The sequence below is a fragment of the Lynx canadensis genome, chromosome C2, assembly GCF_007474595.2.
Source record: "Lynx canadensis isolate LIC74 chromosome C2, mLynCan4.pri.v2, whole genome shotgun sequence".
In the NCBI taxonomy this organism is placed as follows: Eukaryota; Metazoa; Chordata; class Mammalia; order Carnivora; family Felidae; genus Lynx; species Lynx canadensis.
The window spans coordinates 85,616,502-85,635,635 of NC_044311.2; the positions used below are offsets into that span (position 1 = coordinate 85,616,502).

The 19,134-nt window shown below is 36.0% G+C and overlaps 1 protein-coding gene across 1 annotated transcript in view; it reads right to left on the bottom strand.

The window, feature by feature from the left end:
• Window positions 1-19,134, bottom strand: part of ACAP2 (ArfGAP with coiled-coil, ankyrin repeat and PH domains 2) — a 155,707-nt gene that overhangs the window by 98,678 nt on the left and 37,895 nt on the right. Inside the window, exon 2 of the mRNA XM_030328638.1 lies at window positions 70-127. Coding sequence (XP_030184498.1) covers window positions 70-127 — 58 coding nt within the window. The remainder of the gene's footprint in view (window positions 1-69; window positions 128-19,134) is intronic.

Consider the following 19,134-nt stretch of genomic DNA (forward strand, 5'->3'; position numbering starts at 1 on the left):
AAAGGCACAAATCATTATTTACAGAAAACAAGATTAATGCTTTAAAAAAAATTTTTACGTAAAATTCACCTTATCAAGTTTTAGTTCCAATTCTGCCACATCTCCTTCTACTTCTTCCAAAGCAGCCCTAGAAAAAGTAAATATGAAGTAAGTTATCATGTGTTCATTATTTTTTAAGTGCCCTCCACCTCCCACCAGTCCTTCCCCACAACCACCTTCCAGGTTTCCCCTCCCCCCTAAGTTATCATTTGTTTAAATATACACTTTATTGCTGAAAAATAACTCTAAATGACAAAAGATATGAATGCTTAAAAATTACACTTCACATTGATAATAATTACCTTAGGATGAAGTATAAACATTTCATAAACATAGAATAGATAATACAATTATTGTTTAAGGTAATGAGAGAAAACATTAGGCTGACTGACTCAAAGCATTCATATTATTCATATTAATAACACTAATTAGAAGTATTTAGCATGTGTTTTGATTTTTTTTTTAATGAGGAAGAAATTCTAAAAGTTGAGCTTTAACAAAGACTCAGACTTCTTTTTTTTTTATTTAATTTTTAATTTTTTTAAATTTACATCCAAATTAGTTACCATATAGTGCAATAATGATTTCAGGACTAGATTCCTTAGTGCCCCTTACCCATTCAGCCCACCCCCCCACACACAACTCCTCCAGTAACCCTCAGTTTGTTCTCCATATTTATGAGTCTCTTCTGTTTTGTTCCCCTCCCTGTTTTTATATTATTTTTGTTTCCCTTCCCTTATGGTCATTTGTTTTGTCTCTTAAAGTCCTCATATGAGTGAAGTCATAGGATTTTTGTCTTTCTCTGACTGACTAATTTCACTTAGCACAATAGCCTCCAATTCCATCCACATAGTTGCAAATGGCAAGATTTCGTTCTTTTTGATTGCCGAGTAATACTCCATTGTATATATACACCACATCTTCTTTATCCATTCATCCATCGATGGACATTTGGGCTCTTTCCATACTTTGGCTATTGTTGATAGTGCTTCTATAAACATGGGGTACATGTGTCCCTTCAAAACAGCACACCTGTATCCCTCGGATAATGCCTAGTGGTGCAATTGCTGGGTCGTAAGGTAGTTCTATTTTTAGTGTTTTGAAGACTCAGATTTCTATTTAACAAAACACATCTAACCACAACAGAGCATCCCTGACAACCAGAAAAGAAAAATTTTTACTTTTATAAATAGTTCAGAAAGACGTCAGCCTTGTTTAATGAACAATTTTGTTTCCAATGTATTTTTAAGAAATCTACTGATTTCTATAAAACTTAGTACTTGATACCACACACTATAAGCAACTTCCAAAAATGGAAATTTGGAACAAAACAACAGCAACTAAAACTTTTTAAGGGTAATAAGAATTTACACTTAAGAGTTAAGATATAACAAAACACAAGTCATCTACTTTAAGCCATCTATCACATTGTCAGATACCTACTTGAAAAACTAGCAACTTCCCAGCAGTTATTTTATGGATTAACCTAAATGTATTTCAAATGGACAGCAGTGGGGGACTAACCACCCAGAAAGTTATTTCGAACTCTGCGTAAGAAATCTCAATTAGACACCAGGACTAAGAAAAAGATAGCTAAGATAAAAGTTCTATTTCCAGAACTACTCACTTAAACTCTGTGTAACATCCAAATAATCATTTTTTTTACTGTTTATTTATTTTTGAGAGAGAGAGACAGAGAGAGAGCACAAGTGGAGAAGGGGTAGGGAGGAAGACACAGAATCCGAAGCAGGCTCCAGGCTCTGAGCTGTCAGCACAGAGCCCGAAGCAGGGCTCAAACTCATGAATTGTGAGATCATGACCTGAGCTGAATAATTCGGACACTTAACCGACTAAGCTACCCAGATGCCCCCCGCCCCCGGAAATAACCATTTTTATCAGCTTGTGATTCTACTTCTCCATCTGGTAACATTTACTGGAAAATAGTTTTTAATCTCCAAAATAAGAAAATTGTATACAACTATAAATTATTCAGTAAAGAGATGCCTATTCCACAAAATAAAATACTCTAGCATAACAGTTTAAAGTTCAAGAAAACAAGAGGTACTGTACTTCCACAGCAGAGAAACAGAAATGCTTCTCCCCTAACTAAAAGTGTCATTTTCTTCAGCAGTGTTTTCACATTATATATTGTTCCCTTCTCCTAGAAAACATTTTCTCCTCACATTAACCTTAACTCCCTTCACCTGCCTATATATGCTACTTATCATGTAAAACTTAATGCATAAAAGAAAACAAACATATCTGCACAAAGATATTCATTGTTTGTAACAAGTTGAAAACCTACATGTCCAACAATAGGAAATAATGTAAACAAATGATGGTACATCCATCCCATTGTGTGAGGCAGCAAGTTTTGAAATGAGATTGATTGATCTCTATCTACTGAGATAGAAACATATACATGCTAGACTATTACATATGGGAAAAAGCAACTTACAAAATTATATATAGTGTGAACCCAATTTTGTGGAGGAAAAAAATCTCTTGGTTTATGCATAGGCAAAAATCTGGAAGCATATTTACCAATCTCTTAACAATAACTTTGAAAAATAAGGATTGGAGAGCAGAAAGCATAAATAGGATTTACTCTTTTTACCACTTATACTTCTGGAATGTTTAGAATTTGCAATAACTATGCACATTTCAATTATTTTAAAGCCAATAAAGGGAGAAAAGGAAAAATTCAGACATCATCTTCTCAGGAGGTGGGGCCTCTTGGAATCTCTTCCTCCATCCACTCCAGCTTGATTACACATCCTCCTATGCTCCCACAACACCTCATGCATGTCTCTATCACTGTCCATTTCTCTTACTCATCTGAGCTCCCCATAGCAGTATAGACACTCAAAATGCTTGTTGAGTCAAGAAAGAAACCCCACAATTGTTTACTCTATCAAAAATGTTCTTCATTTACTTTTTTACCTTTTTTTAACCTACCTTTACTCAATCTCCAATTTCTGGGTTTTTCAATTTCTTAAAATATTTGTTTATTTTTGAGAGAGAGAGCGCAAGGGGGAGAGGGATAGAGAGAGAGGCAGACACAGATCTGAAGCAGGCTCCAGGCTCTGAGCTGTCAGTACACAGCCCAACGCAGGGCTCAACCTACGAACCGCAAGATCATGACCTGAGCCCAAGCCAGATGCTTGACCCACTGAGCCACTCTAGAGCCCCCATCTTCAATTTCTTTCAAGCAAATTAGTTGAAATGACCAGGTCAAGATTTGATTTAATCACTGATTTCTGCTAAACATACAGTTTGACAGAAACTATGTATATTCCTCAATCATATTTCATTGTACAATTCTAAATTGCTTTTGTAAAACAACATTTTTAAAGAGAAGTACAAACACAAAAGAGAAAATGTCATTTAAAAGAAAAGCCCTGGGTCGCCTGGGTGGCTCAGTCAGTTGAGTGTGTGACTTCGGTTCAGGTCATGATCTCGTGGTTTGTGGGTTCAAACCCCACGTCGGGCTCTGTGCTGACAGCTCAGAGCCTAGAGCCTACTTTGGATTCTGTGTCTCCCTCTCTCTTTGCTCCTCTTTATCGCGTGTGTGCAAGCAATCTATCTCTCTCTCTCTCTCTCAAAAATAAATGATTAAAAAAATTGTTTTAATAAATAAATAAAAGTAAAGCCCTTTGTAATCATATAGTCAAAGAATCTGAAACTTTAGCTTAGAGTTCTTCAACATTTCACCATTTCTTTAAAAAAAAAGTCTTTGTTCTTGGTCATCTAAGATATGTGTGAAAAGTTGTAGTCATAGCAAAAAAAAAACCAAAAAACAAACAAACAAAAAAACTTGTTGTAACATCTAAGAAGCCAATGTGTAAGGCAGACTAGTTAATTGAATATTCCTTAGTATAAAAAGTATACAGAAATATCGTCTCAGTTCAAATCCTACTCCATCATTCACTTCTCTAAGCTGAAGATATTTTGTCTAAGTTTCTTTGTCTACAAAATGAGTAAAGAAATACATACCTAAATGATTTGTAAAGGTTAAATGAGGGACTGTCTATACCACTGACCACAGTATATACCATGACACAAAGAACATGATAAGAGCTTCTTTCTCTCCTTTCTCTTATCCCCACATTCTGAGGTGAGTTTTTCCTCCCTATTACTTCTACTCTGTAATGAAAGAGAACCATCCTGGAATGTATGTTTAATAAATGAATGAATGAGTGAAATGAAACAATCTACACAACATTCCTTCAAATATTGGACAACAGATATTATTCCTTTTCATCTCTCCCAAATACCTATTGAACCTATATAAGTTTTATAAATGTGCAAGGTGTTAAAAAGGCCAATATTATAGACGATACCCTCCATAGTTTAAAACTTAATAAAAATCATTAAAAAAATTTTAACTGTTAAAACTTAAATGTTACATATATATTAACAACAAAAGCATGATTAAGTACCAAATTAAGCAAAACATAAAATAATGTTAAAGGAAAGGGGAAAAAACAGAAGGCCATCAGCAAAGTTTCACAGGATTATTATGAACAAAGTTCAGCAAACCACAGCCTTTCAGGCAAGTCTAGACCATAACCTGTTTTTGTTTTGTTTTGTTTCTTTAAACTTTTAAAGTTTATTTATTTTAGAGAGAGGGAGAGGGAGAGAAAGAGCAAGAGGGAGAGGAAGGGAGGCAGAGAGAAAGAGAAAAAATGAATCCTAGGTAGGCTCCACACTGTCAGCACAGAGCCTGATGTGGGGCTTGAACTCATGAGCTGAAATCATGACCTGAGCCAAAATCCAGAGTTTAACTGATTGAGCTACCCAGGCACCCCCATAACCTGTTTTTATGCCCATGAGCTAAAAATTGTTTTTATATTATTTAGTGATTGGAAAAAACAAAAGAATAATATTTAATGACACAAGAAAATTATATTAAATTAAAATTCAGCACCTACAAATAAAGTGTTTTGGAAACACAGCCAAGCTCATGCCATATTGTCTATGGCAGCTTCCATGCTTTAATGGAATGGAAGAGTTGAGTAGTTTAGGAAGAGAGACCATATGGCCCACAAAGCCTTGAAATATTTACTATTATCTGGCATTTTAGAGGAAAAGTTTACTGACTCCTTATTATGAATATTAAATACAAAAACATGAATGAAAATCCTTTCTCATATACAAAATACATATAAGAAAATAATTTTTAGGACTTAGTTCTGGTTGACTCTACCCTAACAAGCTCAATAAGCCCATAATTTAGAAAAAAAAAATCACTTTACTTTTAATAACCACCTTCATTATTTTATTTTTTTTTTCAACGTTTTTTATTTATTTTTGGGACAGAGCGAGACAGAGCATGAACGGGGGAGGGGCAGAGAGAGAGGGAGACACAGAATCGGAAACAGGCCCCAGGCTCCGAGCCATCAGCCCAGAGCCTGACGCGGGGCTCGAACTCCCGGACCGCGAGATCGTGACCTGGCTGAAGTCGGACGCTTAACCGACTGCGCCACCCAGGCGCCCCATCACCTTCATTATTTTATCTATTCCTGCATCACAGTGTTTTATGATCAACTTAGAAAACAGTTAACTAAAAACATAAAATTAGAATAGGAAAAAAATCTAGCAGCAAGTATTAACACTGAGACATTTCTAATCACATGGTGATCACTTTCAGCTGTGAATTAAATGAAGCTCTATGAGAAGCACAAAAATAGAACTCTCCCTACCCAGATAATTGCACACCCCTGATGTAGCAATAACCTTTATAAACTACAATTTTTATAAAATGATCCATAAAAATAACTGAATAGTATGACTAATATGAGCACTATATTTTCTTTATAAAAGAAAATTATTTGAGAGAAACAAGTGTGATGAAGAATTGTAGCCATCCATTTGAAATCCTAAAAACATACACACACAGACACGGAAAAAAAAAAAAAAAACCTAACTTCCACTTGAACCGTGGCAATATCCTCAAAATGGAATTAATAATCTAAGACTGGGTCACATGATGATGCAATCTAAAATGTAACAACAGGATATTCAAGATCACTAATAGGCACATAAATATTAAAGATTAAATATTTAAACAAAGATGGATTTGCGACTCTAAGTAATAACTACCTTCTAAAGAATTAACAAAGATAAAATAAACTATAATGTACAGATTTTGAAACTAACATCTATATTCCTTGTTTTATATAATAGATACATTCTTAAAGGTTGCATATACATTAAATAACCATTTAGATACTGAGAGGAGTTGCCTATATACCCATCATGGCACCTACCATCCCCAACCAACTTCCTCTTTCAGCTCAAGAGCTTTATCTACTGCGGGCAATGCTTCACTATTTATTCTTTGCAAAGAAAGGACAATGGCTGGATCAGGGATAGTCCACTGACCCAAGGGCAGCCCTGTCTCAATAAGTGGCAAAGCTAGATGACCAAAACTAGAGATGGCTGTAGGATGAGACAGCTCCCTCTGCATTTTTGACCAGAGAACACAGAGAGTACACACCCTGGAAATCTGCTTTTTAAAATAAATCTCTCACTAAATCATTTTGTAATGTGGATAGCCATCCCTTTGTTCAGTAAATTCTGGGTCCTTTAGAATTGGGTCTCTTTAACACCTTCATGTTGAGAGGCAATGGGATGGATTTTTTTTTTTTTAAAGAGCCAGTGTTTGAATACAATATTTTACTTACTGCCTATGTAACATCAAACAAGTTCTTTGTGCTTCAATTTCATCTGCAAAATACAGATAATGACATTCTCTTCCATAGAGCTATATGACAAATTTTAAAATACATATAAAAATTTCAGCACAGTGCAGGACACTCATTGGATATTGAATAAATACCAGCTATAATTATATATGTTAAAGAAAATACACAATCTCTTTTGATTTTCATTTTATGGGCCCAAAAGGGAAGGAAGCGGTAATTAGATTAATCACGTACTTCCCACATGAATTTGAAGTGGTTTGAAAAAGAAGCAAAAAAGTTAAAACAGCAAATAAAATAGCAAGTCCAAATTGCAAACACTTCAATACTCTTGCCAGTTTCCAAAAATTGTATGTCAAACACACTTTTCCTAACTTCATTACTTCAGTCTAGGCCACAGTGCTATACTACATGGTAAGATATTATTTGAAAATCCACTTGGTTTTCCAAGGTCATCAAGGTCAGTTCTGTGTGATTCTTCTAAGAACAAACAGAGCCAACTCTGCGATCAGTACAAAGAAGTATTAAGGCTCTGAATGCATGTTTATTGCATATCAATATTAAGTCACCTTTTAAAAATGACTAAGTCTTTATTTTTGAGAAGTCTCAATGAAATTAAAAGGTCTTTCTTGCCCAATATTAGGTTAGAAACGTTATAACTGCTCCTATTTGCTCAGATTGGTCTACTGAGCAAACCTGGCAAAACCCATGAGAAATTCAGTCCTGTAATGGGTAAGAGTATTGTAAAAAACACAGACTAGAAATAGAAATCAAGAGTTTAGTCTAACTCTCTACCAACTAATATGAGTCCCTGAGAACATAATTTAATCTCTCCAAACCACAGTTGTCTCATCCATCCAAAGAGAGGAATAGACTGGATCATCTTTATTATTACCTCCGGATCTTAACAATCAATTATCCTGGAATAAGCATTCAAAGGAAAATTAGAACCTAGATTTTATTATCTTCTCCCAAGCAAGATTTCCCCCAGGTCCTCATTCATGCTTTCAACACAGAGAAAAAAAGAAAAACCTATAAGCGATGAAAACCCTCACCAAAAGTTATATTGTTAAGTCATTCATCCTTTTCAAACATCTCCTCTACATACTTTCTAAAAGATCATAAGTATCGGGGAAGATAGTGGTGGTTTTTTGTAAAATTTTTTTTCAGCTTAACATTTTAGGGAAAAATTTTTTTTAATTTGTTTTTTAAGTAGCCTTCATACCTAACGCAAATGCTAACACATGGCTTTAACTCATGACCCTGATATCAAGACCTGAGCTAAGATCAAGAGTCAGATGTCTGGGGTGACTAAGTGGCTCAGTGGGTTGGGTGTCCGACTTTGGCTCAGGGCATGATCTCACGGTTCGTGAGTTCGAGCCCAGCATCGGGCTCTGTGGTGACAGCTCGGAGCCTGGAGCCTGCTTCGGATTCTGTGTCTCCCTTTCTCTGCTCCTCCCCCACTCATGCGCACGCGCTCTCTCTCTCTCTCTCTCTCTCTCTCAAAAATAAATAAAGCTTAAAAAATTTTTTTTTAAAAAGTCAGATGTCTTACTGACTGGGCCACCCAGGAACCCCAGGAAAAAAATGATTTTATCTTTTGTCCACACACATATCTTTCTCAGTGAACTCCATTATATTTATTTTTTTAAAGATTGTAAACATTATTCTACCATTTCCTCATGAAAAAAAGTAAATCTAAAAAAAAGTAGTTGTGGCATCTGGGTGGCTCAGTTGGCTAAGCATCCGACTTTGGTTCAGGTCATGATCTCGTGGTTCGTGAGTTTGAGTCCCACATAGGGCTCAGGATCGCTGCTGTCAGCACTGAGCCTACTTCAGATCCTCTGTCCCCTTCTCTGCCCCTCCCCCCCCAAAAATAAACATACAAACAAAAAACAAAAGTAGCTAAAGGAACACGTACCCTTCTCCCCTTATGTTCTCTCCTGCCGATAACACAATATCCAAAATAAAACCATTCAGGCCAGAAAGGAGCATAATTAAAGAAGCAACCAAACCATAGCCCATGGTGGAGATGCAAACGGTAGGGTTCAGGCGAATGAATAGCATACACTCAAGTTATTACTCAAGTGTCAATAACCCTATGAGTCCAAGTCTATCACTAAAAAAAAGGGTAGCACTCTTAAAATAGTATCCAAATCACCATTCTGCATAGAGAAGTGTAGATGGGAGAAGGGAGTAAGTACAGAAGCATCTGTTCCTAGGGCTCCAGGTTCTCTCCTTAACAGGGGTATCATGGATCTCTATAGAAGTAACTCTAAATAAAGTTATTTTTTTATCACAGCCCATAGCAAACATTCAAAGGAAATACTGATAATGTTTTATTTTTACCAGATAGGAAATCCTTTTTTTTTTCCTCATAAAAAATCAGTACTATGTTAGAAAGCTGTTTCCATTTCAGCCTCCTGCAACAGCCTGAATTTCTTGTCCAGGCAGTTAGTATATGCAAGCAGCTGAAATGCCACTATAATTACAGTAGGAGTTAATATCATTCTACTGTGCCATAAAAGAAGGTGGTGGAAGAAGACATGGTCCTTCTATTGTGCTGGGATCCATACGTCAACAGTGACAGATGACCGGTTAATAGTCCCTTCCAGTTTTCACAGTCCAGGGTGTAAAGCTAGAATGAAGGTATTAGTCATCTAAAGGGGGTAAGGTCACTTTAATCCAAAAAAACAGAGGGTTAAGGGGAAAAACTACAAACTTAGAGACTACTACATAATGTTGCTTTCAACTGAGCCCAGAAAAATAAAAGCTGAAGAAAAAGGTATTTGTCTTGAAATCACAATAAACTTAGGAAGGTATACCTCAAAAAAAATTTTTTAATTGACTTTATACAAGTCGGTCCATTCCCAAGAATCTTATCACTACGTAGTAGGTTTTGACATGATAGGAAAATAAAGTAGTTACCATCACTGTTTAAACAATTAAAATCAAATGTTCAACAAGAGCAGTTAAACTGCAATGCTTATCATATCAGTGGCATGTCAGGGTCAATACCTTTAGGGAGAAGAGAGCACTGTAAACCTCATGGTACATAACAGGGGGAGAGTAGATCTCTATGAGGAAAGAACATTGTAACTGATAATACTGTCAGGATGACCAAGTATTTCAGATAAGATAGGCCTATCTGCAGACTCACAGTGAGAGAAGGGAGCAAGATTGTAGGGACACCTAGGGCTAAGCCCAGACAAAAAATGTCAAAAAGTATAATCAGAGACCATATTCCCCCTTTCATGGCTGTTCTTTTCAGGAACTGGAAATGGTACTTAAGCCACAGGATATCCTGTAAATCAGAGCAGGTAAATAACTACATAAAGGGTCCTTCAGGGTTCTATCGGGGACATGTCTTAGGCTGCTAACCAAATCACACCTATAACTTTTCCAGGCTTCTCCATTAACAACAACAACAACAACAAATCTGCTTTAGTCCATAATGAAAATAATTTCACCATATATTTTCACTGTGTTTTATAATTTGCATGGCGCCTGCATGTATGATATAGCATTTGTTATATTAAGAGAAGAATACAGAATAGTAATATGAACTAAAAAAGAGAAAAAAACATTAACAGGAAATGAGCTACAATCCCAGAATCACAGAATCCTGAATTGGAAGAAACCTTAGCAAACTGTTGAATGTCAGAACTGTTAAATGGAAGTTAATGAATGAAATGAAAGTAGAGTGGCTGTGTTTAGAGTAGTAGTATTTCATCTCCATTAAAACCCTGCAATTTTACAAGATCTGTAAACAGGATCCAGAAGAATACAAACTTAAGAGCCTAATAAACAGGCTCAGGGTTTTAAAGACACTGGTCATACCATGAACTTCAGGCTAGTAAACTTGTGACACTGAAGTACCTTCTCCTCAGTGGAAGGAGCACCTCAACACCACCACCTCCACAAAGCACCCCATACTCACATCAAATAGAGCACCTGGCACTCAATATGATAAATCCAACTATTGGTCTTGTTGCCCAAACTAAGAGACCTTGAGCAGAAACTACGGTCCATTTAGTTTATTTAGTTACCAAGTAAACATTTGTTTATTGGATGCATAGATGCAGCATTAAAACAATCAAAACATTAAGAACAATTACATAATCTGAAGCCCAAGGCCACTCATGACGGTTAAGCCTGCATCTCGGTGTACATGTATTTATGTGTGATTCTCCAGTTCCCTCTTGCTCCAGTTTTTAGTTATTCCAATCTGCCTCTACAGCCTCATATAGATGTTACTATAAAAGTCTTTAGAGAAAATAAAAAAGAATACACAAATAATTGCTTAAACATCAAAACTGGACTTACAATGAAAGAAGTTTTGAAAAACTCAGTTCTTTCCACATACAAGAATGAGCCTCTACACCTTACCTAACCATTTGTAGACCTATGACTTCTTTTAAAGTTGAGAGAAACGGGAAATTCTTGTAATATAACACTCTAAAATATACACTAATATAGGATTTCTAAAACAAGCCTTGAAAGAAACCTCAAAGGAGCTAAGGAGGAATTCACTGTAACACCACCACAAAATTATACTACCATGATTCCATCACTACATTCAACTTATAATCAAATAGAATCCTTAAACATCCAAAGAGAAGAACCAAAATAGTTATACTAAAGTTGGGGGGAATTTTTTGAACAACTTTTTAAAAATTACTACTAGAAAAATTCAGACAAATGAAGAAACTTGAGATTTCCCTTCCTTTTCTCTAACAACAAACAAGACCAAGTATCAATTGCTTGAGATATGCAGATGAAATAAACAAAGATCCCTGCTCTCCTAGCTCTTACATTGGAAGAGGAAGACAGTCAATAAACAACAAACATAATAAATAAGTCATTTAAATAGTATTCTGTAAAGTGCTAAGTGCTATTAAAAAAACAAAAGGTAAAACAGACATGGGGGGCAGAGCAGGGGGCAGGGACAACTACAATTTTAAATAAGGTGGTCAAGATAGTCCTCACTGAGAAAGTGACATTTGAGCAAAGCCTGAAAAAGTGAACCACACAGACAAGGATGTTATGGACATAATATCACACCAATGCAACAGCCCTGGTGTGTTAAGGGAATACCAAGGAGGCCAGTATGGCTGAAACAGAACAAGCAAAAGAGGGGCCCCTGGGTAGGTCAGTCAGTTAAGTGTCCGACTTTGGCTCAGGTCATGATCTCATAGTTCATGAGTTCCAGCCTCGTGTCGGGCTCTGTGCCAACAGCTCACAGCCTGGAGCCTGCTTCAGATTCTGTGTCTCCCTCTCTCTCTGCCCTCCCACCACTTGTGTACCATTTCTCCCTCTCTTTCTGAAATACAAATAAACATTTTTTAAAAATTAAAAAAAAAAAAAAAGAACATGCAAAGGGAAGAGATGCAGGAGAGGAAATGAGACAATTAAGGGAGAGCCCCATCACCATTAACAGCCTATGGCCTAGTAGGCGAATGACAAAAATTCTACCTTTAAGTGAAATGGGGAACCACTGAAGCAGGGAAGAGACACAATATGACTTCGTTTTTCAGGAATCACTCTGGCTGCTGTATGGAGAAGATTGGAGGGAAACAAAAAAGGAAGCAAAGAGACCAGTCAGGAAACTAGAGATCATCCAGGTAAGCGATGAAGCTGGTTTAAACTAAATCCAGTCAGTGGTAAGAAATGTTAATCTGGATATATTTGCAAGGTAGAGCTAAAAGGATTTCCTCATGAATTGGATGTGGTGTATGAGCACATGCACAGGTATACCACTGAGCAGGTAAATATGAAAATAAGGATGGATTCAAAGTTTTTAGCTGGAATAGCAAGAAAGGGCAGAGTTGTAACCAACTGAGATGGAGAAGGCTATGAGCAGAACAGGTCTGGGGAGAAAAGAATGAGAGCTCAGGTTTGGACTTGATCTGAAATATTTATCATATATACAAGTGGTAACATCAAGGTGGATAAAAATGAGTCTAGAGTTTAGGAGTCTGCAATGAGGATATAAGTTTAGGAATCATGAACATACAGATAGTATTTACAGCCACAAGACTGGGTATTTTTGGAAAAAAATGAAGATAGGAAAAATGATTAAGGACTGAGGTCTGGGGCACTCAGTATTAAAGGTCAGGAACAACAAGAAGAAATAGCAAAAGAAACAGAAAGAGCAACTAAGGAGATAAGAAGAGAACCAAAAGAATGTGATATAGAAGGGAAGTGGAAAAAATGTAACAAGAACAAAGTGATTAACTATGTTTAAAGCTACTAACAGATCAAAGACAAGTCAAAATGGGTGGGAAACAATTATTAAATATTGCAAAACACTTCTGGCCTGATACTTTGATAAACTATGAGCCTGCTCCTATAGAAAAGATTAATTTAATATTTTAAAGTAGAAGTATAGAAAATTTTCTAGGAATATAAGGCACATGAAACTAAAACGAGAAAAAAAATTCCCAAGTAGAAACTGAAAACACATTTTAACAATCACCAAGGAAGACAAGTAGGTAGGTTCCCACTTTCCCTCTCCATTCTCAATCTCTCTTCCTGGAAGATAAAGGTTATTAATTAGACAAAAAAGAAACCTTCACATTCTTTCTCAGGAAGTCTGGGGCAAAAGTTCTACTGCCATTCATAATATTAAACACAATCTAACTCCTATAAATTCAAGAACCGCTAATGTAGCTCTAACTCCTCATGAGACAACACACAGATCAAAATCTGTATTTGTCTTTCTATAAAATGAGGACTGATTTCATTCCAACTCTATGATTCATTTATATAGCCACAGTAATGTTATCCTTTGCTGATAAGTTCTCAAAATTAAAAACAACACATATACACAAAACTTTAACCATTTCAAATTAATTTCATCCACTCTTTAGGGATGGGTTATAATTCTGTCCCACAAATTCACCAATCCTGTTTTTCAGCAGTAAACCAAAGTGGAAGTCTGGGTTATCTTCATGTGAATAATCTAGCGATGGTAACCTTAATGCAATCCTATTAACTATACTGCTGGGAAGCCAAGAATCTTTATACTTCAAATTTTATTGTCCATCAGCAAGTCACCATTCTTGCATGTAACCGTCCTTACACTCTGAAAAAGACTGCGACTTAAGTGAGAGACTGGACAACTTCAGGAATACGTACATTTAAGCTGAGCATTTATTCCTACTCCTTGGTTCATCAAGAGATCTAATCCACTGATTTACAAGGGATAAGAAAGGACTACAGAAACAGTGGATCCTCATTAAACACGTGTGGACTTAGAACATCTTAGTTGCACATTCTTGGTAATACCTAATGTTCCCAACTAAATAACGGGAAAATATTCAAAGACATTAGGTGACTTAACTGAGAGAATTAAATAAACCAAGATGTATAATAAGGATGAATTTACCTTCAGAGAACTGCAAATGTGACACTTACAAGTAAGTATAAACTCAAACACCTGTGCAAGTTCAAAATATTTTGTGTTTAACACAATTCAAGGGGAAAGAAACACAAACTACTACTTAAACTTTTACAGACTTAAGAACTGGCTTAAATCTTATTTGTCTCATGTGAGGCCATGTACCATATCTAAATCTGTGTCTAACAACCTGTCTTATGAAAGGATCCTACTGGAGCCTCAAAATAACTGCTGACAAGTCTTTTTTGAGCTTAATGCCATAGGAATGGAAATATATGTGGATATGATACACACTAAAGTCCAGAATATATAAAGATGCCAGTAAAAACGTCTCCTGGGATAATGGTACCCACACCTATACCTGACCAAATAATGAGCATGTCGAAATACAGACTCCCAGATCCCAGCCCCGCTCACTCTGACATAATTTCAATCTTCACAGTTGAGAAATGTGTAATTTTAATAAGCTCCTGGGTGACTCTAGGATGCAATCAGCCACAGGGAAGGTCACTACCCTCAAAGTCAAAATAAAAATACATTGTAACACACAAACGTGAACTTTTTCTTATATAAAACACACAACATTTTAAAATAAGAAATCATATGTATGTCAGTGAGTTGGAAACAGAAATCACCTAGTTTTAAAATTCTAGTGACTACTTTAAACTATTATTACTGTGCCCAACATTGCTGAAGAAAAAAAGCATGTTTCTTAAGGAAACCGCCTAACATTAAATAGATGTATTTACTGTATGAATATGGAATTGTGTCATATTCTGATAGGCTATATTATTTAAAGCTGCAGGAATAAAACCACATTCCTGAAGGGTAAAGTCATTCCCAGTGGCAAGTGTTAAAGTAGCACGTACATCTTGTCCATCATATGGACAAGACTAGGAACAAAAACCACAGTGTCCAATGAAAAACAAAGGCATACGGTGGGAATGGCTATTGTTTGACGGGTACGGAGTTTCGCTTTTGCAAGATGAAAAGAGTTCTGGAGATGGACAGTGATAATAGGTGTACAATATACATGCACTTTAATACCACTGACCTGTGCACTTAAAAATAGTACATTTTATGTTATATATACTTTACCACCATAAAAAATGGAAAATAAAAGTAAGGATTTCTTCACATCAAAAAACATCATACACACTTTATTTAGCTATTTCCTTGGTAATCTCTAATCTTTAGTTTTTTTGCCTGTGACTGGTATATTCCTAATACTGAGCAATTTCAGAGAAATTTCTGAGTCAAACCATTGAGAGATTTAGAGATGCTTAACATAATAATTATGTTGCATTAAAATTCACAGTGGAGGTCAAAATGTTTTAAAGCTGGGTTTTGATGGTAAAGGATTATATCATATACTACATAAACCTGCTGGTTAACTACTTAAGAATCTATGCGTAACTTAAAAATGAAAATCAGCATACTCTACTAAGTAAAGTAGCATAACTCTTGCTCAGAATATAAAATTTGAAATTCTGAATAGCAGTTAGTAATGAGCAGAGATTTGAGCCCTTTTCAGCATATGAAGTCTTTGTAAAATTAATCTTGAGAACAACAAATTAAGACCATAACAACTGTCTGAAATCAGCAGTAATTATAAAATCAATCTTGGAGATAATAACAAAAGACTGTAACAACTCTTGAAATCGGCAGTAATTTTTTTTTTATGTTCCAATATAACTTTATGGAAACAAGTTTGAATTTTATATAATTTTCACATCACATAATATTATTTAATTCCAGTACACTTAACATACAGTGTTAGTGTCTGATGTACAACATAGAGATTCAGCAATTTTTTTTTTAAATTTTTTTTTTCAACGTTTATTTATTTTTGGGACAGAGAGAGACAGAGCATGAACGGGCGAGGGGCAGAGAGAGAGGGAGACACAGAATCAGAAACAGGCTCCAGGCTCTGAGCCATCAGCCCAGAGCCCGACGCGGGGCTCGAACTCACGGACCGCGAGATCGTGACCTGGCTGAAGTCGGACGCTTAACCGACTGCGCCACCCAGGCGCCCCGAGATTCAGCAATTTTATACATTACTCAGTGCTCACCAAGATAAGTGTATTCTTAATCCCCTCCACCTATTTCACCCATACGCCCCCACCACCAACTCCCTCTGGTAACCGCCAGCTTCTTCTCTAGTTAAGACTCTCTTTTTTGGTTTGTCTCTTTTTTTCTGTGTTTTGATTCTTAAATTCCACACACGAGTGAAATCATATGGTACCTTTCTCTGATTTATTTTGCTTAGCATTATACCCTCTAGATCCCTCCATGTAGTTGTAAATCACAAGATTTCATTCTTTTTATGGTTAAATAATATTCCATTGTGTGTGTGTATATATATATACACATACATATATATATGCGTATATATATATGTGATATATATATACCATATCTTTATCCATTCATCTTCCAGCAAACACTTGGGCTGCTTGCATAATTTGGCTGTTGTAAATAATACTCCAGTAAAGACAAGAGTGCATATATCTTTTTGAATTAGTGTTTTTATATTATTCAGGTAAATACCCAGTAGAATTAATGGATCATATGGTAGATCTATTTTTTTAATTTTTAAAACTTTTAAGTTTATTTATTTTGAGAGAGAGAGACGAGAGGCAGAGAGAGGGAGAGAGAGATCCCAAGCAGGCTCTGCACTGTCACCATGAAGACTGATGTGGGGCTTGAATTCATGAACTGTGAGATCATGACCTGAGCTGAAATCAAGAGTTGGATGCTTACTTAACCAACTGAGCCACCCAGGCACCCCAGGTAGATTTATTTTCGATTTTTGAGGAACCTCCATACTATTCTCTCCAGAGTGGCTGCACATATTCCCGTCGACAGTGCACAAAGGTTCCTTTTTCTCCACATCCTCTCCAACACTTGTTTTTTCTTGTGTTTTTGATTTTAGTCCTTCTCACAGGTATGAGGTGATATCTCATTGTGGTTTTGATTTGCATTTCCCTGATAAGTGGTGTTGAGCTCCTTTTCATGTGTCTGTTGGCCATATGTATGTCTTCTTTGGAGAAATGTCTGCTCATGTCTTCTATCCATTTTTAATTGGATTATTTGGGTTCTTTGATGTTGACTTGTAGAAGTTCCTTATATATTTTGGATACTAACCCTTTATCAGATATGTTAATTGCAGATATCTTCTCCCATTCAGTAAGTTGTCTTTTAGTTTTATTGGCTGTTTCCTTTGCTGTGCAGAAGCTTTTGATGTTGACGTAATCCCAATAGTTTATTTTCGGTTGTGTTTCCCTTGCTTCAGGACACATGTCTAGAAAAATGGTGCTATGGTCGATGTCAAAGAAATTACTACCTGTGCTCTCTTCTAGGATTTTTATGGTTTCAGTTCTCACATTTAGGTCCTTGATCCACTCTGTGTTTATTTTTGTGTATGGTGTAAGAAAGTGGTCCAAGTTTCATTCTTTTGCACGTAATTGTCTAGTTTTCTCAGCAGTCTCCCCAGTTGAGGAGATTTTTTTCCCATTGTACATTCTTCCTTCTTTGTCAAAGCTTAATTGACCATATAATCGTGGGTTTATTTCTGGGCTCTCTATTCTGCTCCACTGAAATCAGCAATAGCTTTTTAAAAATACCTTGTAGGGGTGCCTGGGTGGCTCAGTTGGTTGAGCGTCTGACTTCATCTCATGTCATGATCTCACAGACCCTGAGTTCGAGCCCCAGTGTCGGGCTCTGTGCTGACAGCTCAGAGCCTGGAACCTGCTTCAGATTCTGTGTCTCCCTCTCTCTCTGCCCCTCCCCAGCTCACACTCTGCTCTCTCTCTCTCTCTCTCAAAAATAAACATCAAGAAACAATTTTATAAATAGTTTGTATAAATAAGTAATGTTTCTTATTCGTTCAACAAATATTTCTTTAACATTTATGCCAGACATTGTATAAGAGACTTAGAATATAATAGTAAACAAAATGAACAAGTCTCTGCTTTCATGGAACTATATGGGGTTAAGACAATAAAGATATAAAATATGTATACATATTGTATTAGATGGTGTAAAGCACTTTTTTTTCAATGTTTATTTTTGAGAGAGAGAGAGAGAGAGAGAATTGTGTGTGTGTGTGTGTGTGTGTGTGTGTGTGCGCACGTGCGGGACAGGGACAGAGAGAGGCGGACAGAGAATCCAAAACAGGCTCTGTGCTGACAGCAATGAGCCCGATGTGGGGCTCAAACTCACAAACCCCGAGATCATGACCCAAGCCAAAGTCAGATGCTCAACTGACTGAGCCACCCAGGCACCCCTAAAGCACTTTTTTAAAGTGGAATATGGGGATACAAAGTGATGAAAGGGGTTCAAATATTAATAGTTAACAAAAAAATATGTTTGAAATATACTGAGGAATGGAAAGAAATTGCCTGAACAATATAAAGTGAAGAAAATAATAAATGTGATTTGTTATATTCCATAGAAGAAAGTTTTATACATAAGTTTTAATATAATATATATTAAATTGCTTTATATATAATATATAAATTGTTTTTAGTATATATTAAATATATATTTAAATTTAGACATTAAAGCACAGAAGATTTGTTCTTTTTATAATTTTTTGGTTGGGAGTGTTTTTTCAGTTCAAAATTTTATTGATTCTGGCTTATCTTATTTGGTGGGACATACCACAATCTTGATTTCTTATGTTAGAACACTAATCAATTAATTAGAAAATTACAGTGCACAAACAAAAATGCCTGATATTTATGTCAAAGTAAATGCTGCTTAAGAGGTTGAAAAGCCACAGACTGGGAGGAAATATTTACAAAGCACATATCTAATAAAGGGTTGTTATTCAAAATATACAAAGAATTCTTAAAACTCAACAATGAAAAAGCAAACAATTTGATTTGAAAAATGGACCTAAGGTCTGAATATCTCACTACAGAAGATATACAGATGGCAAACAAGCATATAAAAAGATGCTCCACATCACATCATTAAGGA